We start from the raw sequence: 23,459 nt of genomic DNA on the forward strand, positions 1-23,459 counted from the left end.
ATCTGACTCCTACTATTCCTACCTTGAGAAAGTTTTTTCCTATGTAAGATTTAAGATCTAACTTTTTGTACAGGCTATAAATGGGTTTCATAGCAGATTTGGGAGACTTGACTGTACCTACACTCCCTATTTATTGTAGTGTAAAATCAGCCTGCTCAGAATGCTTTTTTAAATTTGTCGAAACATTCAGATAGAAAGAGTAAGATGAAGATTGGCATAATTTCTTTGTATATAATTCTTATGGAAAATACTGAGTGTATGCAAAAAACATAGTTTCTGATTAAGTGCCAAATATGGCAGTTTAGAAACTTGGGTTGGTTTGGGGTTTTTTTTACTTCTTAGTAAAAAGATAAATGTAGGGAATGATTTTCTGATGGCAACTGAAAATCATTCCATGAGATGGGAAGCCAGAAGATCTTTTAATCTGCTTAATAAATCTTAGAAACTTGATTATTTGCAAATGGAACAATTGTGCACCTGAGAGAAGAAATGAGTGCATTACTATTTATATAGGCAATAGAATTCACAAGATATGTAACTAGCATCTGCAAAAAAATCTGCAGGTACAGAAAATGTCTTATTGTAATTTACTAATGCAAAATGGCTCATTAGTAAGAATGATTAGTTTGTAGGCATAGAACAATTGATCAATAATATAAATTATACAGATGTTAACTTATTATCCTTTTTTTTCCTCAAATTTGCATTTTATTTAGATTGTAATCCAGTGACACATCATCAGTGTGGAGATGGGAGATGTATAACAGCTGATTGGGTATGTGATGGTGACCATGACTGTCTAGACAAATCAGATGAAATCAATTGCTGTAAGTTCCCTTAATTTCTAAATTAGTTTTTTCTTTCTTTAAAAATAATAAAAGTGTAAGATAAGTAGTATACTTATTACTTATAAGGTAAAACTATAAGTTTATTTGGTTTCAGAAGTTCACACTTGATAAATGTTCCTTCTGGTGGACAGCTGCAGCAAATTACACATTTGTTGCCATTGTTGAGAAGTACCAGCATGGCCTTGTTAATTACAGAATTAGCTTTTTGTTAATTGTAATGTTCCCATTAAAGAGTAATGAATAAATGTATATAACCCTTTAAACTAGGCATTCTGAGTTTGTGATAGCTTCCTGATGTGTATCTATGTGATCCATCACACCTTGTCAGAGTTTGGACTTCTGTCTGCTCCAATGATGATGGTGTATATCTGCAAAACAACTATACTAGAATATTGCTGAGGTTGCAAAATCAAGTCTTGGGGAACTAGCACGTGTTTTAATGTGATTAATTTTCTCATAAGACATATGCTGCTTTGATTCTTGCTGGCATTCAGTGCTTGACCTTGCAGCTACTATCGTACAACTTTCCCTGAAATCTAAGAACCTAATCAGAATAAAGGAATGTAAGCAAGTGGGCAAAGAAAAGGTGACGATTTTTATATGAGTAAAAATGATGTGGGTTTTTTTTCTTGGAAAAGCTGAACCTTCATCTTAGCCTGTTGCTAATACCTGACACATATAGTTTCAGTCCCTGTAGTTAATGATCAGCACAGCTGTAGTCTATAGTCTATACCCTACATATAATGAAAAATGGCTATTGACCTTCAGTGCTAGGTAGTGTTATCAGCTCCTCCTAAAATAACTTCAAGATGATGTTCAAAGTAATTAAGGCCTTCATTAACTTAAATTGATCAGATTATCGTCTTTTTTTTTTTCCTCTCTAGCATGTCATAGTCAGGGTCTGGTGGAGTGCAGAAATGGGCAGTGCATTCCTAGTGCATTCCAGTGTGATGGAGACAATGACTGTAAAGATGGAAGTGATGAAGAAAACTGCAGTGAAAGTAAGGATATCACTCATTTTACTCTTCTTACTATATTTACCATTGACTGCTTTGTTCTGAAATGCATTTAGCTAAAGCTGCCTGACATTTACTTTTTTTGCCTTTCAAATAACACTTGCTAAGGCTGGCTGGTGTCTGCTTTCACACAGGAAGTTGTAAACAGAGTTTTATTACTCCTTAAAAATATAAGAAGTTCAAGAAATGGAGGTGATATTTAGCACACTATTTGGTTATCTGACATGATCAGCTGTTACTTGAAATAAATTAAATCGTCTGCAGCAATTAGAAGCTGCTACCACAGGAATTGGTGGTGTCTGAGGAGGAATTTTGTCATGAAAATCCTTTTTTCATCAGAACTTGGGAATCAGAGAAAGGATGTTTTCATAAGTAAACTAATGATTTAGTGTGACTAAGGGAAAACATGTGAGAATGTAAGTTTTCACAGCTACATAATAGCTGTCTCACAATGGATTGTATGAAATAAAAGGAAACCAGGCAGTTTCTTGAGCACCAGAACATGATTTCAGAAAAACTTGTGTCATGTGGTACATTTTGATACTCAGAAAGAAATGGTGCCATGTTGTGATGGTTTCAGCATTTGAAGGTCTTTGTCACATGCAATTCTCTTGTTTCTGATAAGATATAGGTTCAAATTGCAAACTTTCCTTCAATGCGAGAATTATTAATGTCTTTCATGAATTTTATTTTTAAAAATTAATTAACTTTATTTAGAAAACTCTAGTGCTGTCATATGTAGTAGCAATAGGGCAATCCTTTCAAAAGTTATTAGAGTAGAACAGACCTGTAATCATCAGATAAATACGTAGTGCGATTCTGTAAACCCCATTTCTTTAGGAAACCAGTCTAGAAGAAATTCCTTCACAGTGTGTCTACCCAGTCCCTTCTGTTCATATTAAGTTCTCAGGATCTTCCTACTCCAATTTAAACATCTTCATTCCAAAAAATAACTGAGAAGTTGAAACACAGAAATTACTATTATACTTCTTCACAACTAATGCTGATGTTGCAAAAATGTCTTGCATGAAATTTCTTCCAGTTCTGACTGTGGCAATCTAAAAAAAATGAGGACCAAGTTTCGTCCTTAGTTCTGACTGTGCAATCTCACAAAATGCTCAGTTTTTATTTTTCATCTTTCCTGATGTCCAACCTGAGTCTTATTCTATTAATTCCATGATCCTCCTTTTCTCTTGCTGATAATGAAACTATAATTTTTAATATAAAAGAGTTGAGGCAGGAGGATGAGATAAATTGCAAAGTACAAAACAATTTAGAGCATTCTATAAGCAACCATTTCAACTTTTAAAATTCACCCAATTTAAGCCTTTTAAATTAGTTTATCGCAAGTAAAAGAGAATTTCACTGAAAACGTTGATGCATGATCTGGGCTAGAAGTCACTGATGTGTTTTGTTTTCACTGCTTTTTGCCTCTGTGGATGTTGAAGAAATGGCTAAAAATCTTTTTTTGTTAAGATGAACAGGTATAGATTCAAGGATACTAAATGCAGAGGAATAGGAGTGAGAATTATGTAGTCAATGATCTCACTATGTGCTAAAAGATTTTTCCACTTAACATTAAACTGCTAAGCTTTTAAATATGAAAGTTTTCCTGTTCTTATTATTCATTCTTCAATGTGCAAAAAGCTGTCTAATATTTTGCAATACTGTGTAGAGCAAAGTTCTTCCTTTATGCAACCATATCCTGTCTGTCCTAAATTTGCATGAGAAAAGATAGGCAGAATTTGGACTTCATTTGGATTGTTCCTCCTTAGTTCCTTGCAAAGTCCATGTAAAAGCAAGGCAGAATTTTGTTTGTAACTTTATCTTGTATTTCTTATGTATGTTGTTGATTTCAGCAACTACAGAAAATGTAGTAGGACATACACTTAATACAGAGACTTCTCTGCTCTACAAATAAACAATTTGGATATTTCTAGAGAGGCAGTAAAGTTAGGGCTGAAGTGATCTGGAATATTGGTTTTGTAACAAACACAGTAAATATGTGAAATCAGCACAGAAATTTGAGGTCAAAATGTAGTGACTTGCCACTTGCCTATATAAAGATACATGGACCTTGTGTAATAGTACAAGTGTATACATATAGGGTTTACAAATAACCATTGCTTCATCTGTATTCAAATGAGGAAAATGGCCTCTGCTACATACCTTAAGGACATTTAAGGTATGGCATCTATTAACATTACTGCTATCATTCATTTTGTGACAATGGAAATCTAATATAGATGTACTCACATCTGGTTCTGTGATCCCTTCAAAAGACAGGGTAAAGCGTGTTTATAAAAATTCAGTATTAACTGTGCTAGGATCAAAAGAATCTACACTGTAGCACAGGGATTTTTAAAGAGTTGAGAAACTGTTCCACTGTGGGGTAAAAAGGAGTTGGAGCAAACTTTAAAAATTAATTTTAATGTAAAGATTTGTGATAGCTTTAGAAGCCAAAAGGTTTTCCCTACTTTTAAAGTTCCATTTTGCAATCGGATGCACCTGTAAAATAAGACAGTCAATTGCTACAGCAAAAGAAAGTGCCTCCATTGCTTCAATATATAACATGTATGAAGGGAAGCAAATCCACATAATTATGAATAGATATGCCTACATCATCAGCTCTTTGGGACAAGATTGTTGTCAATGTCATTGAAACAAGATGTTTCTTCAGCATCTTCTATATGCCCAGTATAAGGATGCCATGACAGAATGATTAATGTTTGTGGATGGTAGTACACTAAATACTAAGCAATAGTTGCAATAAACCTTTTTAAAAAGGATGAGATGATAAAATCCAAACTGTTCAGTCACTGTGTACAGAATAGTAAATTAAATGACTGATTTTGCAAAAGTCATGTGGAAGAGAGAATTTAATGATTTGGAAGGAGCAATCATCACTATGAGACAGAGAGAAGTCCAGGAATTTTTCAGAGAAATTAACTACCCAGGTGATGTGCTCAGAAACTTTTTGATGAAGTGCTGGTTTTAGTTATTCTGAATTCCATCTTTAGGACCATAGCCTTTTTGGGTTTCTTTTTGTTGCTGCTGCTGTTGTTGCTTGTTTTTTAACAAGCTAAAGGAGGACAATAAATCTTCAGCTCTGATGACCTTTCTTCGGGATGATTTTTATTGTCCACCAAAACAATCATAAAATGAGAAGCAGATCAACTGAATGGCATTAAAGAATAATTCCCAGAGGGTATTCTTTTTCAGCTAGGACCTATTGTTCCTTTTGAAATCTTATTTATAAGACTTTTCATACTCTGCCAGAGGATCATGGTAAATGATGTTCAGAGATGCATACCTCTCATTCAGAAACTGGGATATAAATTCTTATATTAAACATAAGGGTAAAGAAAAGTGATATCTGGACAGTGCTGCACACTTTTCTCCCTTACAATACTTCCTTACTGCACTTGAAATGCTGTAGCGTACTTCTTCAGCTATGTAAAGGAAATAATTAATTGTAATGTAAACGCTGTATTTTCTCATCACTACACTCCAGTAATTTTTATTGGTCTGGTAAATAATTGGAATAGTAAATTTCTATCTTCCTCAGGTCAAATGCTCTGTCAGGAAGGAGATCAGAGATGTACTTCCTGTCCTGATCCCTGTGGAACTTCTCTCTGTGAGATGAGAAACAGCCAGACAAACTGCAGTAAGTAGGTCACATGCTTCATATTGTCACTGTTTTAGGGTGTTTTAGAGTATAATGAGGATACAGAGTAGGACACAGTAATTTAATACTTTATTTTACTACCTAACACAAATGTGTCATGACTAAGTATTGAAAAGGGCAAAGTTGAAACAAAAGTTTCATCATAACTCTTGTTTATTTATATACCAGGAGTTTCTCATAACATTTGACATTGAGATATTTTCCCTTCTCCGAATTTTTGGTATGTTCTTAATCGGTGTTTACAGTTGCACTTTTTCTTAACATTTAATGACATTTAGTGTTTACATAAAGTAAACAACATAGTGTAAGTGTAAGGCAGAAGCTATTGGTTTATTTTCAAACTATAAGAAAACATGGTGCTCTGTTTAATAGACTGGAGAACTTTCAGCCTTTTATGAAGGAATAATTTTGATAATAAAACTGGCAAAGCTAGTATTCTTCTGACCAATACATATTGGAGAGTATCGGGGTCTTCAACACTGCCTATCTTCATTTCTATGTCCTGTACTATACCACTCCATGCAAGCCTCCTGTACCCTCTGTACACTTGCTTCTGGGTAGCTCTCTTTCTCACTTGTGTGATGCAGCACTGTGAACTTCAAAAGAAGTATATTTGGCTAGGTTTTGCAACTGGGGCAGAACTGTATTCAGAATTATTCAGAATTAATTAAAACTTGGTGAAGTGTTAATACAGTCACATCACTTCAGGTTACCTTGGCATATGGGCAGATTTGCCTTCACTTACATATGGATATGTAGACAGATCCTATAATTGCTTTGTGCTGAACTGTTATCTCTGCAAGGTATGGTTTGGTACTTTATAATAGCTTCTTTGGATAACATAAATTCCATTTAGGTTGGAATGGATATGGCAAGGTCAACTAGTCCAAACTCCACAGTCTCTCTAAAGTTACGACTGTCACCCACAAGCATGTGTTTGAGACAGGCACCTGACACATTCATGCTGGGGCCTTTAGATGCTGCTAAAGTGAAGATATAAGATACTTGGGCATATATGCTTTACATGTGCTTCTATCAATGCTTCTAATTTTTTGAAAAAGGACAAGCATAAGTACCATGCATTAGAAGGAAGTTAGTTCACACCTTTAGTCAACTATTCTAAACTCCTGATCAAAGCAGTGCTAATTAAGTCATGTGGCCCATGACCTTGTGCAGCTGAGTTTCGAGTATCTCTGAGGACAGAGATTCCACAGTCTTCCTGGGAGACCTGTTCCAGTGCTAGGCCACTCTCATGGTAAAAACCTTTTTTCCATATATGTAACTGGAGTTCTCTGTGTTACAACTTGTGTCTTTTGCCTGTAGATCATGTGATCCAGTTCCCTAATCTTCTTGGTGGCCCTCCACTGACCTCATTCCAGTATGCTGATGACTTTCATGAATTGGGGAGCCAAAAACAAGGACACAATACTCCAGTTGTTATGCACCATTGCTGAATAAAAGGGAATGACAGCCAGTCATCTTGTCAGAGACGGCAATCAGGCATGATTTTCCCATGATAAATCTATGCTGCCTCTTCCCAGTCACCTTTTTTATTTCATGTGTGGACATATCTTCTAACTGGTCCATAGTCTTCCTGAGGACTGAGAATAGACTGACTAGACTGTAGTCCCCTGGCTACTCCTTCTTGCCCTTCCTAGAGATGGATGCGATATTTGCCTTTTATCAGTCATCTGGTGCCTTACAATGACATTCCTCAGTGGAAACTGAAGCAGAAAAGACCCACATTTTTTTTACGTTTCCTTTTGCTGCCAATGTACTTAAAAGAGCCCTCCTTCTTGCCCTGCTCAGTGGTTTCAACTGTAGTTTTCAACTAGCTGAGCTTTGGCTTTTCTAACTCCTTTCTCATATGCTCAAGAAATGTCTCTACATTTCTTTACAGTTAAGTACTCTGTCTCCTCTTCTGTATATTTCTTTTTTGAATTTGAGCTTGGTCAGGAGATCCACGTTCAGCCAAGGTGGCCTTATGCCACACTTGCTTGACTGGATTTGCATTGGAATGTAGTTCTCCTGTGCTCTGAGGAGGCTCTCCTTTAAGACCAACTTGCTGTCCTTCAAGCCGGTATCAGCATGATTAAAACTCTCACAAGTACCAGGGTCTGCAATCATGAGTCACCTTCCAGCTCTCTGAAGAAGGGTTCATCTACCCCCTCCTTTTGCTAAGGTGGTCTGCAGCAGATGCCTACTATGTATATCACCTGTGTAGGTCTGTCCTCTAATCCATATCCATAACCAAACTATTCAGGTGAGAAGGAGCCTTCTAAGGTGGAGTAGTCTGTTGTGAACCAAACCATTATTCTCCCCCCAAGAAATACTTAGAAAGGGTTATGAAATGGGAAGGGGGGTATCCATCTAACACAAAACTAATAGCAGACACTTCACTTTTTAAAATCTTTTAAATTATTTTTAAAATTTAAACTTAATCAATTCTTTTTTTGTTGAAATCTCGGATATCTTCACTGAATTATCTCAATCATTTTCTCCTCTGTGTCTTGCAATTATGGTCAGATATTATCTCCCATGAGAAGTTGTCCACCTCCTGGTGAAAAGGAAGCAATATATCTTGGGATGCACACACTAATCAAGGAGAAATCAAACATGAGATATCACAACAGATCAAATAACTTTGATTGTTGACCACACCTGCAGTTCCTGCTGAAACCCCTTGGAACTGTAGGTACCTGGCATCTACAAAGAAAACAGGTCTTCAAGTAATCTTTTCTTGTCTTTGGTGAGATTCACCAAATGAGTCACCATTCACAAAATGTGAAGGTCACATTTTCCTGATGTTTTTAAGGTCAGAATACATGAGTATTCATTGAGATATAATTGCTGACTTGAATAACTCCACTCCATCTTGTCACAAGTTTTAATGTGTATGATAAGATCAATTCCCTGTGGACTGAAGGCTCATGGGAGTGAAGGATGTTTAGTCACAGATCTCTCTGCCTGCAGGAGAAGCAGCAGCTTTAGCAGCCTATGCCTCTAAGAACAGGTGTTGCTTCTCAGTTTCTCCATTTGAAGATTCAGCTTTTTTATTTGAGCATTACTGACTTTTTGCCACAAAACTGTGGTTTACCAGAAATGGGGGCTTCCATATTTCTATCTGCTTTTTCAAAGCTTCTTTACTCATAAAGCTTCCAAAACTCAACAGGCATTACACTAAACCCTGTTTTATATGTTTAAAACAGTAGCAACTTTACATTTACTCAGGTCAAAAAAAGACAATATTTTATAATTTTATTAATTGTTAAGTGCTTACAACAAAATACTTAGTAAAGAACACATACAATGTACCTGACATATTGTGACAGGATCAACATCGGACTCACAGCTGATGTCTGGGTAGTCATCAGTCATGCATGAGACAGGCCCTTTATTTGTCTGGCAAACAAGACACCAGCAGCAGCCTTACCCAACAAGTAGGAAAATATGTAAATTCCCACAGTAGCCTCTGGTTTTTATATACTCAGGGTGCACTTCTCTCTTAAGCAAATTACATTTCATAAACAGTGACTACAGTCCTGTAAAAGGCAACATTCTTTTAAGCAGTGTGACTACAATTCAGTCTTTCTCGCAATGAGAGCGAGCTGAAAGTGTACTTTCTTTCCTGGACTCCTCTTCCTTGCGGATAAATCAGTATGAGACTTACTGTGGTCCAAAGCAGTTTTTCATGTCGTCCAAAATCTTTTCCTGATCAGTGAAGATTCTTGTATCCCATTACATGTGTGGACAGCAATTTGGAAAACGTTTGAGTGCCTAGGATTATGTTACAAGACAGTGAAAAACATTTTTTGACATGTGATATGTGAGTTCTAAAACAATGTTCCTATTCCATGTAATGAGAAACCCAAGACCTTTTTAGTGAAGATGTTGCCTCATCATATTATGGGCAACAGTCCATAATTCTGAACAGGAGTAACACATAATCTGCATTAGACTTCTGGATCGTCTCTTTTTCTCCCTTTCTGGTCCAGTGAGTATTTAATTGTTTGTACACAATGGAACAGTCAGAGAATTTTGGAGAGATCTTTCTTGCATAACATCTGGAAGTACTGGTGTCTTTTTTTCATGTTATTTTCGCTATTCATATTTTGACCAGAGTTATTTCATCTTTGGTAAGAGATGAGAATTCCCTTGCAATATTTCAGTTTTGACAAAGCAGTATGTTCTGGCCCAAATAACTCTTTGGTTGGAAAATTCCAAAGCATAGGCCACATTTCACAATATTGAATATGACGGGTGTTCTCCATGTGTGATAATGTCTGATCAGTTTAGGCTGGCATTATAATGCAGTTACAACATTTTTGGGATAACAGAACAAGTATCTGAAAGGAGAGCATAAAGAAGACAGAGCCAGGCTATTTTGGTGCTCAGTGAGAGGACCAGAGGCAATGGGCACAAACTGAAACATGGGAGGTTTTCTCTGAACGTAAGGAAACACTTTTTTTTTCTGTGAGGGTGACTGAACACAGGTTGCCCAGAGAGGTTATGGAGACTCCATACTTGGAGACAGTCAAAAGCTGTCTGGACATGGCTCTGCACAACCTGCTCTAGGTGGCCCCACTTGAGTGGGAGGTTGGACCAGATCCCCTCCAGAGGTCCCTTCCAACCTCAACACTTGTGTGATTCTGTGAAATATCCCATTCACTTACTATGTTTGGAACAAATTCCTATATAGGAGGTAGAACAAGTTAATAATAAATATATGAAGATATTAAACCCAGGTATAATTTGTTTGGGTGTTTTTTTTTTAATTTAGAATAAAAGATGCAATGAATTTTATTCCTTGTTCCCTGCTCATTAGCTTGTTCTTATATACACTATTAAATAAGGGAGTAGCAAGATCTCTTAAACTGTAGGACAGACGTCGGAAGGCAAGATTAATGTTTGGGTTACTTAATTCAGTCAGATGTTCCTCTGAAGTGTGTGTTCTGTTTGTTACTCTGCTTGTGGATTGTAGGGAGTTGGGTGTGAGAGCCAAAGTTATTCTTTTCAAACCTGCAATGACACTTCTGCACATAATGGCATAGAAGCTTTCTAAACACAGTACTGTTCTAACACAGTCTGAATTGAAGTGAAATTCTGTCGTTTTCTGTTGTGGTGGAAAATTGAAAAATAAATATTTCTGACTACCTGTTTGGGAAGAAATACAAAAAAAGCTGTAGAATTTTTTAAAACCAAAATATTCAGTCAGTTCAATATATATTGTGATAAACCCCCTAAAAGCTGCTTAGTTTTGTATATAGGTATAGTCTGTGTAATCATATGGAATTGCAGCTGTTGCATTTATTTTGCTCTGGCTTATCATTCTCTTTATTATCAATTATGTCTTACCTGAATTAAATAATTAGTGTGTAGACTGTTTCTTACTCCGTGTTTGTGCAATACATAACCTAATTGTCCCCATTCTTCCTTCAGAATTTAGGATGCAAAAGATAAAATAAAATTAAAAAAAATCCTTCTGTTTTCTACACAGAGAAATTGTGCACTTTCTGTCATTAGAGATTTTTCAAGACCCAACTGCATAAAGCCTTGAGAAACCACACCAGTCCTCAGAGCTGATCAAGCTTTGAACTAGAGACCTCCTGAGATCCTTTCCAACCCAAAGTATCCTATGATCCCAGTCATCATAATTTTGATGATTGCCCTGCCAGTATGAGGTGTGTTATGGTAGCATAGTACATCAGTAGCAAGTGTGTTGCTGTACAGTACAGGAGTTCTTGAAAATCATCACAAACTTGATTTGAAAAGAATAAATCTGTTTTTAAAGAATGCTCTATTGTACCATGTTAAAGTTAAGATGTTAATCAGGAAGTTAATTTATATTGGTAAGGGAATATAAGTCTCTGAATAGTTTATTAGGTAGGCAGGGGTCAACCCCACCTTTCTTTGCTCGCATGAATAGACTCATATGTGGTCTTGAGCTCTGAAACTTGTAGTTTCTCAAGACTGAGAGGAAATCCTCTGACAAATTTGTTAAATACTTATGTAATTATTTCTTCTGTATTTCATTTAATCTCACACCATTTGTGTTTCTTTTTTTGTTTTCTTTCTGTGAAAGGTCAGTGTGAACCAATTACTCTGGAACTCTGTATGAACTTGCCTTACAACTATACTTATTACCCAAACTACCTGGGCCACAGAACACAGAAGGAAGCCTCTATCAGCTGGGAGTCTTCTCTTTTCCCAGCCTTGGTTCAGACCAACTGCTACAAGTACCTTATGTTTTTTGCCTGTACAATCTTAGTACCAAAATGTGACCCCCATACAAATCAGCGGATCCCACCCTGCAGGTAATATACAACACTTCATTTAATTCTTGACTGACATTCTGTCATATTAGTCTTTCCTAATTTTCTTTTTTCACTGAAAATGCCAGAAATTCTGCTTTGGAATTCCATAGCAGAATGTAGAGAACCATATTTTATAAGATTATTAAATGCAGTTCATTGTACATGTGTGATGTTATCTGAAGTATTCAAAACAAGAAGAGGAATAGCAGTTCAACAATTTTCAAAATGTATATATTGAATAGAATAGAATAGACTATTTTAGTTGGAAGGGACCTACAACGATCATCTAATCCAACTGCCTGACCAGTTCAGGGCTGACCAAGTTAAAGCATGTTATTAAGGACATCCTCCAAATGCCTCTTAACCACTGACAGGCTTAGGGTGTAGAAGTCTGTTCCAGTGTTTGACCACCCTCTCTGTAAAGAAATGCTTCCTAATGTCCAGTCTAGACCTCCCCTGGTGCAGCTTTGAACCATTCCCATGCATCATATCACTGGATCCCAGGGAGGAGAGATCAGCACCTCCCTCTCCACTTCCCCTCCTCAGAAAGCTGTAGCGAGCAATGAGGTCGCCTCTCAGCCGCCTTTTCTCAAAACTAGACAAGCCCAGAGTCTTTAGCTGCTCCTCATAGGACATTCCTTCCAGCCCTTTCACCAGCTTTATTGATCTCCTCTGGTCACATTCAAGGATCTTCACATCCTTCCTAAATTGTGAGGCCCAGAACTGCACACAGTGCTCAAGGTGAGGCTGCACCAACACTGAATGCAGCAGGATAATCACCTCTTTTGACTGGCTGGTTATGCTGTTTGATGCACCCCAGGATGCTGTTTGCCCTCTTGGATGCCAGGGCACACTGCTGACTCATGTTAAGCCTTCTGTCAGCCAGCACCCCCAGATTCCTTTCCTGCAGGGCTGCTCCCCAGCCACTGCTCTCCCAGTTTATCCTTGTGCCCAGAATTACTCCATCCTAGGTGCAGAATCCAGCATTTGGACTTGTTAAATTTCATCCCACTAATCACATCTCAGTGCTCCAATCTATCTAGATCCCTCTGCAAGGCCTCTTGTCCTCTCAAGAGCGTCAGCAGCACCTCCCAGTTTGGTATCATCAGGAAACTTGCTAGCAGACATTCAAGTCCTGCATCCAGATCATTGATAAATATGTTGAACAGAACTGACCCTAGAATTGAACCCAGAGGAACCAGTGACCAGTAGCCAGCCAGATGTAGCCTCATTCACTACAACACCTTGAGCTGTGCCCTTCATCCAGTTCTTCATGCAGCATGCCATGTACCCACTCATCCCTCAGTTGGATAAATTGTCCAGATGCTGTACGAAGCATTTTCCATTTCTGTGTGTTTGATTAGAATTGCACCACTATAAAGAGTATTTAAACATAGAACCGATTAATTTAATTTGGAACATTAGCATTTGTAATAGTTCCTTGCATTAGGATATCACTTCATCTATGCAAAGCCCCATCCAAATACTATTAACAAAAACTGAGATTTTAACACATGCTTACCTTTCTAAATTAAAGGAGTGCCATGTCAGATATAATTCTGAATTATAGACTGACTTAGGCTTTCTACTTGTCAGATTATCTTTTCTACAATCCTCATCAGTTAACATCACTGTACTTTTCAGGTTTATGGCTGTAACTGTTTTAAAAGAAACTATGCTCTGTAAATCTTATGGCTTTGGTAGCAGCAGTTGTTGCAGGTTAGGAGAGTTAATAAACCTTATCAGCAGGCAGAGCTCTCTGAGCTACTGGCTGCTAGAGCCTTCTCATACTGTATTTCTGACTCTCTTATTAGGCTTACCCTGACAATATTGATCAATTAACATCTACTGTATTGAAAGAAAAGCACACTGAAAATCGCAATACATGTCCTAAGATTTGCTGCCATGTGATATTGTTGACAAATAGCTAACATTTCATTGTGTAGTGATGTGCTGCTTAGTGCAAGTTAAGAATAAGCCACAGGGAAATTTACTAAGATATTGCTTAATGCTCACACAGGGACCTAACAGGAAAGTTAGAATGTTGCATATGGGATAGCTGCTAAGTTTGTGCAAGCTTTGTTTCAGGCTTGCTTGTTTGAAAATCTAGTCTGTCTGTTTGTTTGTTTGTTTGTTTGAAGAAAGTAGTATAATAAATAAAAATTGTGCTTATTCTAATGTAGAGGGACAAAAGTTAAATTATAGGCTCTTTGCTTCAGCAACTACATGCCTAGCTAACAGATTTTAGGAAGTATCACAATACAGTTGAATAGCCTTCAAATTTAAGGTATTAAACAGACGAAGAGGAACTTGTAGAAACTGTAGAATAGTTTAGTTTGAGGGAGACCTCTGGAAGTCATCTGGTCCAACTTCCTGCTCAAAGCAGGGTAACGTCACGTTTAGATCAGATTGAACATGCAACATTAAATTTTAAATCCTAGGATTCAAAGCTCTACTTTTATAACTGTTTTCAGGTTTCGTTCTTATGTTAGATTGCAAGTAGTGAGTGGTTTTATCAGGAAGGGATACCTTGGAGGGTCCCACTGAGATCTGTAGTATTTGCTTTACAGTAACATTTTAGGAAGAATTTCAGACACAGATATAATGTAAAAATGTAAAACATTTTAGAAATGAAAACACATATAGCCTCATACCAATAAGCTCTTGAGTTAATTGATAAATGCAGGGCAGAAAAAAATGTAAATACATTTGAGATATCAATATAAATATAAATCTACTTAAGTAGAGTTTGAATCACAGAATCACAGAATCACTAGGTTGGAAAGGACCTTTAAGATCATCAAGTCCAACCATTAATCCAGAACCACCATGTCCCCTAAACCATGTCCTGAAGCGCCACATCCACACGTTTTTTGAACACTTCCAGGGATGGCGACTCCACCACCTCCCTGGGCAGCCTGTTCCAATAATGAAGCTCCTAGAAGGCAGAATTCTGAGCACAGAAACTATATTCTGAGAATCTGCTGCTGCCTTTGCAAAATAACTGCCCTCTTCTTCAAAGATATCAGTGGTTGGTTGAGCTTAACAGGACATATGTATTGCTTTACCTGTCTTTTCCTGTAAATACGGAATGGAGTTCAGTGAATGCAGTTTTTCAGTGTTAAGCTTTTCAAGTCAAAGTTCACTTTCCAACCATGAATTGCAAATTCATGTTATAATTCTGCATCTGTTATACTTATATCAGAGATGTATTGGATTTTTTAACACTGGCACACTGATCTGATCCTTTCATTCTAGGTGGTATAACTCAATGATTTTAATTCTACTCCCTCTCTATAAAACATCTGTTCCTGCTTTGCAACACTTTTCATTGTCTTTGTGTTATTAGTTTGGCTGTCATGCTGCTTTATTTTTTAATTAAAATGGTCTTCATGAAGATTTGTTCAAAGTAAAGAACAGAGGTGATGGTTTGGTTTTTTTTTTAAAGAACTGAACTTGCCGTTACTGAGGCCGTTCATTGATTTAGCAAGTATGTTTTCAAATTCTGAACAGTATTCTTCATCTCTGATAAGGCGTTGGTAATATTAGTCCAGGTCTGGTGAAATAATCTTTGAAGGTAAGTGTGTGCTGGGTTCCCACTGAGGACAAATGGAGTTTCATAGATGAAGAACATATGGAATAAGCTCAGAAATTCCTGTTTCCTTATAATTACAAACTATCTTTGCTATGAACTGATTCTGCAAGGTGCAGAGTAGCTTCTGGAGATTCTGGGTCTCACAACATTCCAAGAAGTTTATCAGTGTCCCTTATTTTGGGACAAGTAAATGCCTTCCTAGTGATGTTAGCCTATAATGACATGGAGATTACACTATCTTTGTATTTAAGTAGTCTCCAGCTGACTTTGGTGTTGTTGCAAAACTGTGACAGATGTGTATGAAGAATAATCCTGGCCAAATCACTTGCCCCATTGGTGCTGGCATCAATTTAGGCATCCCATTACTGTATTTGAATTGGGTGACTGAAATCATATTTTAGTGAACTGCTAAATATGCTTAATGTTCTTTAAAAAAGTGTTAGATTGAATTCCATTGCAGAAAATTACACATTTCTATGCTACATGTTTTTTACCTTGTATTTTTTTATCCTACCAAGACTTCTCTTGGGGGGAGATTTCTCTGCTTTGTGTTGTGTACTCTTGTTAACAGTTAACTGGTTAGATTGATTCATAGACAGTAGCACAGAAGAGATTTGACTGAGAAGTAGAGAAAGAAGTCTGTTACCAAGGTATTCTGATACCCCAGCTATGAGACTTGCTCTTCGATTTTCGTAGCAGTAATGCAATATGCTTCCACACCCACTGTGGTGGGCACTACTTTGAAGATTATCTACATTTTAATTCTTTCACCACTGACTGACAACTAAATGGCTTGCAATAGCTTTTGGAAAGGGTCAGCTTTGGCCAAAGATTTGAGTGTGCAGAGAACACAGGATGGAAATGGCTTAGATGTCTCAGCTAACAAAATCAATTTTTTAAAATGTATTCATCATATTTTTGTTGTTGGTTTGGGGTTTTTGTCATTAGTAAATAAAAATTCTGACATTCAGAAAGCTGAGGTTATGAAGTTGTGTGAGTCAACCTTTCTCATATTGAGGAGGATCTAAAAGGAGAGTCTGTAACTGTTGCGTGGTTAACCAATGTCAATCCATTCATCCATTCCTTCCAGCTGCTCAACTCAATGGTGAATTATTTGGTGTGGAAAAACATTGACTCTTCTTCATGCAATCCTCCAAACCAAAATTAAATCTGAGAAGATTAATAACGTATTGTTTTCTCAAAAGAGCATAAAATAATTGATCCTAAATGGATCTGTTTGCATGGTTTTGGCCATTGCATTTCTTGAAGCTTATTGCAGGAAAAACAAATGGTCTGTTGGTCAAAACAACAAAGGAAAATGAGTGGGATAAAATGCCTTCCACGAAAGGAGTGTCTGTTCCTAGAAGAAAGATCTGGAAAAATTAAACTAATTAAATAAAAGGCAAGTTAAAAGTCACATGAAGGAAACTGAAAAAAATAGAAATGAGTGGGATCCTACTGTTGAATATTTTTCAACCTATAAGAACAAAGGAGAACTTTCTTTGAAACAGTAGGAGAAAGTCCAAATGATTATAGGTTTAGAAAATATGATCTAAAAGGTGCAATTAAATGAATTCCTGAGTCTAGAAACAAGAGAAGGCTTGGGGAGACATCATAGCCTTCAAGTAGGTAAAAGTGAGCTTCCATGAGAAAATAAATTGTTCACCATGCTCACTGAGGTTAAACCATGAAGCAATGGGTTTAAAGTATATCAGGAGATCTATAGTTCAGATATAAGGAAAATAATAGGTATCTGCATATTAGAACGAGTGATAAGGAAGTATATGAAATCTTGTTAACTGAAAAGTTTTTAAGAACAGCTCAGACAAATACCTGTTAAGCATTATGCATGTCTCTATTTAGAGGAAGAGAGGAAAAACATGTTGGGGTTCCTAATCCCATACTGCCTAGTTAATATTCCACAAAAATAATAATTAAAAAAAACCTGACGCAAAAGAGAGGCAGTTGAAACAAACAGGGATTCAAAATACCACAGATACAAGACGAGACTATTGAACAGCACGTCAACTATGATTCCAGACAAAAGTAGTTAAATGTTTAAAATAATGCTTAAAATAACAGGGCATTTTTCTGTTATGCATTTTCTCTTTGTACTTTTGAAGCATTTGACACTGGGTGTTTTGAGAGACAGGATATTAATCTAGATGGACTGAACTAAGTTTGCATGGTGAGTCCTCTCTTTCTATTGTTAAAAAAAAAAAAAAAAAGCAGCAGGAGGGCTATATTCATGCCTTTTTCCAGGTTTGATACAAGCTTCTGTTGCTCTGACAACATTTTCAAGACTAAGTTGATCTGTGCTTTGATTTTTCCCAAAACTTTTAATTTTCTTGAATTCCTTGGGGGGGTTCTTTGCTCTTTTGTTTGCAGGTTTAAATATTTTGTCCTTCTGAAACTACATGGTTTGTGAGGTAGCCTCATCAGAAGAGATAGAATTTAACTGGTACAAAATGTATCTGGCTTTTTTTCCTGACAGAGGGCAGTTAGTGCTTCTTAAAAAAGGTTCTCTGCCGCCCCTTACAGAGGAGAGGATGTTTGTAAGTAGTTATATTTGGCTATTATGTTACAATTCAGCTAATAGTCTGCATATAATAACTTGACATAATGTTTCAACAGTAGCAACATATCTTTTGATTTTTTTTTTTTTTTATATATAAAGAAATCTGATTAACTGATTCTTCCTTGGCCTTCATCTTTAGCTTTGTCTAGGATTATTAACTTCCACTAACTGGGAATTGCTAAGACTTTCACTCAGTTACTTTGTGCAATTCCACTTTGTCTCCTCAGGACATTATGTGTACAGTCTAAGGAACGCTGTGAGTCTGTGCTTGGGATTGTAGGTCTGCAGTGGCCAGAAGATACTGACTGCACGCAGTTTCCAGATGAGAACTCAGACAACCAAACTTGTCTAACACCAGATGAAGATGTAGAAGGTAACTCCCATAAATACATGTAACAGGAAATTAAAGATTTAATTAGGTTCCCAAAGTCACTGATTTTTTTAATCCCATACCTCCTCTTTAAATTATAATACTTAAACTGCAGAAACTATTCCAACCTGGGTTTCAGGGAATCTGGATACCTACAGTTTGAAGATAAGAGAAAGTTGTCATAAGAAATCTATTTGAAGAAAGGATCAATTACCTACCCTCAGTGGTAGTGAGGAAAGTCAGTGTTCTGAGATTCATTCCTGATACCACACTTACTGCTTGCTTGTGTTTATATGTCACTTTTTTACCTATTTAAACAATATAATAATCCTTTTCTAACCAGGAGACAGACTCTTGGCAATCTTAAAAAAGCTGAGCCCCACAACAGCTCTGAGAAAAATATTGTAATGTTAGGGTCTTTGCCAGCTATTATTTGCTCTTCATTTTTGTTTGGGGAAAGTTTTGTAGAGAGGTGTGCCAAACCAGCTTCAGTAGCAACTAACCAACTAACAAATTTCAGTTTTTGGGTTCAGCCATAATACTAATCATTGTGGTTACGAACATGGCACAAAAGAATGAAATTGCCTTAAATGCTTCTAGATATTCTCTGTATGTATGAAGAGAGAAACTGCAGCTTTTCCATCTGCAGCGGTTGTTGGATGTGAGATCTGTGAGGATTCTGACATGCCTTTTCTCTTTCTTGCCTAAACACCAGTAAAGTAGCTGGGAAAATAGCGAGCTGTTGTGTGCTACAGTGTGTGCAATATACTGATTGTGTTCAGTTCTCACTCTTCTCCTTCTACTCACCAACACACTGATGACAGTCTTTTCACAGCCTTCCTCTTGCTCAGAGAAAGCAGTGGGCGAAAGCTAGTTAGTCTATAGTTCTTTTAGGGAAGATGTATTGCTGTGAATATAGTGAAGGAATCATGAAAACCAGTAAATCAGTTAGTGCTATTTCTTCAAGCAAAGTCCATGTGCACAAATATCACTGTGAGGATTTTATAAAGATGCCTAATACCATGGTAATGAAATCCTCTGCCATGGGACTCTTGAGAGACGAGGAGATAATTTCCCTCTGCAGCAGTGGGCTGATAGAAAGGAATTGTCCATTGTTATACAACAGTGTGTAGGAAAGGAAAACACAACAAGGTGAGTTAAAGAAAAATAACATGATTTATTTTTCTCATGTATCAAATGTCTTTTAACCTTTCTCCCTATGTTATTAGATCATTTGGCTTTGAAATGTAACATAGAATGGTTATATTTTGAAATATACTGCTGCATACAGGACTCGTGTGTGCCATTTCTAGAGATAAATTCTGTTCACTTATAAAAATTATAATTTAAAAAAATTAAAAGACTCTGCTTAGTAAGCTGATTCACTGCTTATTGATCATCTTAGCACTGAAATAGATATTCCTGGAAAATCAGTGAAAAAGGAGAGGGTTTTAGTATTCTTTGAGAAACTGTGTAACTAATTAAGGGGTCTTATCAGAGTTGTTTTGGGTTCATTTACTGCTAGAATTTTATGTTGATTCAATGCCAAATTTCCACTGACTGCCAGTGCTGGTTAGAAAGTCTTCCCTGGGAAGTTTTAAATCTTATATAAACATTTCTGGAAAAAACCCACATGTAACAAAAGAAATTAAGCTTCTGAGAGCATTTAAAATGATTATGATTACAAAATATAGGTGATTTTCCAACTTAAGCTATAATTGATAGAGTTATTACAATGTTCTGAATTGCTTAACTTCTCTTCCAGGCAGTGCTGAATCCCAGAATATTGCTGGCCAAGACAGTATGCATTGTAAACTTAGTTATTTTTCTTGATGAGTTATTCTTAAATATTGGTAGTATAGTTTACTTGCCTTTTATCATTAATTTCCCAAGGCTCCTAAGTTCATTGATGATATTTTTGGTACAACTCTTTATTGAATCCTGGAATTTACCCAAGGAACTACATGCTATTAAATATCTGAGAGATTTTGCAGGAAGGAAAAAAAAATAAGGCAACATATGATGGAGGTTGTATGTCAAAGTCAATGACATATACTGTGTGAAAAAATGAGGGGGTTTTTCAAAACCACCTAAATAAAGCTTTCTCAAAATGGTACTTTCTAAGATGAGGCAGAAGCAATGTAAGGGTTTATTAGTGGACATTTATAGGTGGTTTTATTAATTTAAATAACCACACAATTGCAAAAAAAAATATATATTTTATGTTGGGGATCTGTTATACTCATTTCAACACATCAGATGATCTGTTTCTGCTTCCCACAACACCACAATGGTGGGAAAAGTAGCTAGGAAATCCATGCCTACTATCTAAATGTTGTATGCCAGTTATTTGGCAAAGCTTTGAAATTTGACAAAGGGTAGCATGTGAGGGAGAGCTTTGGAAAATATTGCTCCACCCTATCCACAATGCAATTATTAAGAGTCTTGCCTGCTACATAGTTCCAGTTTAGTATCGCGCAAGCTTTCTATTCCTGTCATTTACCCTTCTGAAACAGTCACAGTGATAAATAAGTAAGTATGCATGTGATGATTAAACTTGCAGCTTATGGAGTCTTGTTTCCCCCTGTTCCTTGTCATTGACAGAATGCTCACCCAGTCACTTCAAGTGCCGTTCTGGGAGGTGTGTCCTGGCATCCAGAAGATGTGATGGTCAAGCTGACTGTGAGGATGATAGTGATGAGGACAGCTGTGGTAAATAAATTTGATGAGTTGGATCTTTTGAATGGAGAGTAGTTGAAGCATTAGAAAATGAGTTTTATTTTTCCTTCGGTTCTTTGAACCATAGGATGACAGTTCAGAGGATAAACCCCTTTTTCTGTAAGAAAAATATGTTTGAAAGTGTGGGGTTTTTTTAAGACTTGTGGCAGTAAAAATACTTTAGCAAGCATCCTTCTTGATTAATGTCAACACAATTAATGATATTTGATCATTTAGATTCTGCTAACCGTATTCCAGGATGTTTGAGTATTCTTTTAGCAATCAAGATAAAAAATACTGCAGATTTCATTCGTTTGATATTGCTGGAGGTTGTACTGAGCTGAAACATGATTTTCTGGAAGTTTAAATCTTTCATTCATAAATATAGTTTTAAATTTATACACGGTAATGGTCTCCTTATGATGTATTGACAAAAGATCTGTGTTGCTGAAGGGGATTCTTGGTAAGGGTCAAGAATTACATGGTTTTTTTAGATTGGTCAACCTCAAGCTGTAGCTACAAGGATGAGGTGGTAACCACAAAGTTTATTCTCCTGTATATTTCTGAGTTCACTTACAGTAGAGATGCTCTTGACTTTTAACTTAAGCGGATGTATTGAGCTTGAGAATAACCGACAAATCTCTTGGTTACTATTTATCCTTGTATGTGCTGGCAGGAGAATTTTGAGGAGGAGATGGGAGTTTATACTATTTCTTTGTGTGATTAAGGTGTAGCCTCCATGGAGTTCTTCATGCTGGCCTGGCATCCCTAGGGGCAAAGAGAATAATTCTAAATCACTAAGGATTTAGAGAAGAGATGTGAATATGAGTAAAGGATTAGAAAACATTCTAGCAGAGTAGGGCTAACGTGCACAACTTGTTGGGTTTTTTTTAACAGAGCAGGTTAAGCAGGAAGCAAAGTTTATGTGAGCAACAAAACTGTGGCAGTAAAAGACTTTCTACTCAGCTGCACAAAATTAAAATAAGATCCAAGACCTGAAAGCTGAACTAGGCTAAAATTCAAGCTTAACAGCACTACACTATGCTGCTTTTTAAAGAACAGGTTGTTTTAATGATTGGAGTAACCAAGGGGTTATTTATCACTAAGGTGTGATATATTCTCAGTCTCTAAGAGTTTTCACATCACACTTGTATTGTCTCTCCTCTTGCTCCCCTTGCAAAAAGAAAAAAAGATATGCTCACTGAAACAGGAGTTATTACCAAGTCATTCTCTTGTTAATATTATAAAGAAAAGGCAGAGCTGATGATCACAGTGACTCTTTCAGAGTTTGTCATCTCTTTACCTTTGAATCAATTGTCTCAATTGTCCTCCCTGCCAAATATTCTTTGTTGCCACCTATTCTTAACTCCTTAGAACACTAATTGCTTTGCGTCTTTTAGGATAATTTTATTCTCCTAGACATTAATACATGAAATATTGCTCTCATATATAACATTCATTTCTTGAGTGGATCACTCTCTGTCTCTGTAGTCTAGACAGAATGTCACTAGCAATCAGCAGAATTCTTATCAGTTTCTATAAATATGAAGACTGTATCTGCTAGGAAATTACCGCTGTCAGAGTGACATTACATTGACCAGGGGTAATACTGTTACTGAAGAACAGAAAGTCATTGTAGAGCTCCAGAAGTAGCTGTCTCTGACTCATTCATACTCCATGTGTGCAGGACAAAACCAGAACTTGATGACCTTTCCATGTGTAAATGGCTAGCTTACATTGTATTAGATTTATCCTTTGAAATTGGTCCTATACCATTAAATAACAGTCAGCATTTAAATCAAAAACCTTGTATTTGAAGTGTCTTAAATGAGAGGCATGGAACAACTTCACAGTGCAGGGAAGAGGAGGCTGGAAAAGACTAGCTACAGCTTTTGGGTGCTCGAGCTACTCTGGACAAAAATATAAAGTAGAACAGTCCAAATGGACTAAGCTGCATTCTGCCCATGCAGAGTAGAGCTGTATTCAGCACCTGCTATTTCCTTCTGTTAGGAATCCCTGTTATACTTTCACATGATCTTTGTGAGAGCAAATCTCACCCATGCAATTGCAGCAAAATCCCAAGACTTTAGTACCATTTAGACTAGGATTTGTGGAGAAAATTTTACCCATATTTCTGAATGTGAGAATTCTAAGTGTATTTCAGTAAAGTGTGAGGAAGGTAGTTTCTGAAAATTATGATGATGATGACAGATGTCAAGAGAGTGTTTGGTATTAAATATGCTTGATTGTAATTGATCATATTAATTTACTGGCTGCTGAACAATGCCTCTGGCAGAGAGCAGAAAAGAGTTCTAGAAAAGTACGAAAGTAA

General features: G+C 36.7%; 1 protein-coding gene across 1 annotated transcript in view; it reads left to right on the forward strand.

Annotated features, from left to right (window-relative positions):
• The window catches only part of CORIN (corin, serine peptidase), a 152,355-nt gene that overhangs the window by 100,634 nt on the left and 28,262 nt on the right, over positions 1 to 23,459 (forward strand). Inside the window, exons 8-13 of the mRNA XM_081999432.1 lie at positions 717 to 827; positions 1,733 to 1,849; positions 5,433 to 5,531; positions 11,635 to 11,866; positions 18,267 to 18,412; positions 21,014 to 21,121. Of these exons, the coding sequence (XP_081855558.1) occupies positions 717 to 827; positions 1,733 to 1,849; positions 5,433 to 5,531; positions 11,635 to 11,866; positions 18,267 to 18,412; positions 21,014 to 21,121 (813 nt within the window). The remainder of the gene's footprint in view (positions 1 to 716; positions 828 to 1,732; positions 1,850 to 5,432; positions 5,532 to 11,634; positions 11,867 to 18,266; positions 18,413 to 21,013; positions 21,122 to 23,459) is intronic.

Source organism: Phaethon aethereus (genome assembly GCF_964289735.1).
Source record: "Phaethon aethereus genome assembly, chromosome: 4".
NCBI classification, from domain to species: Eukaryota; Metazoa; Chordata; class Aves; order Phaethontiformes; family Phaethontidae; genus Phaethon; species Phaethon aethereus.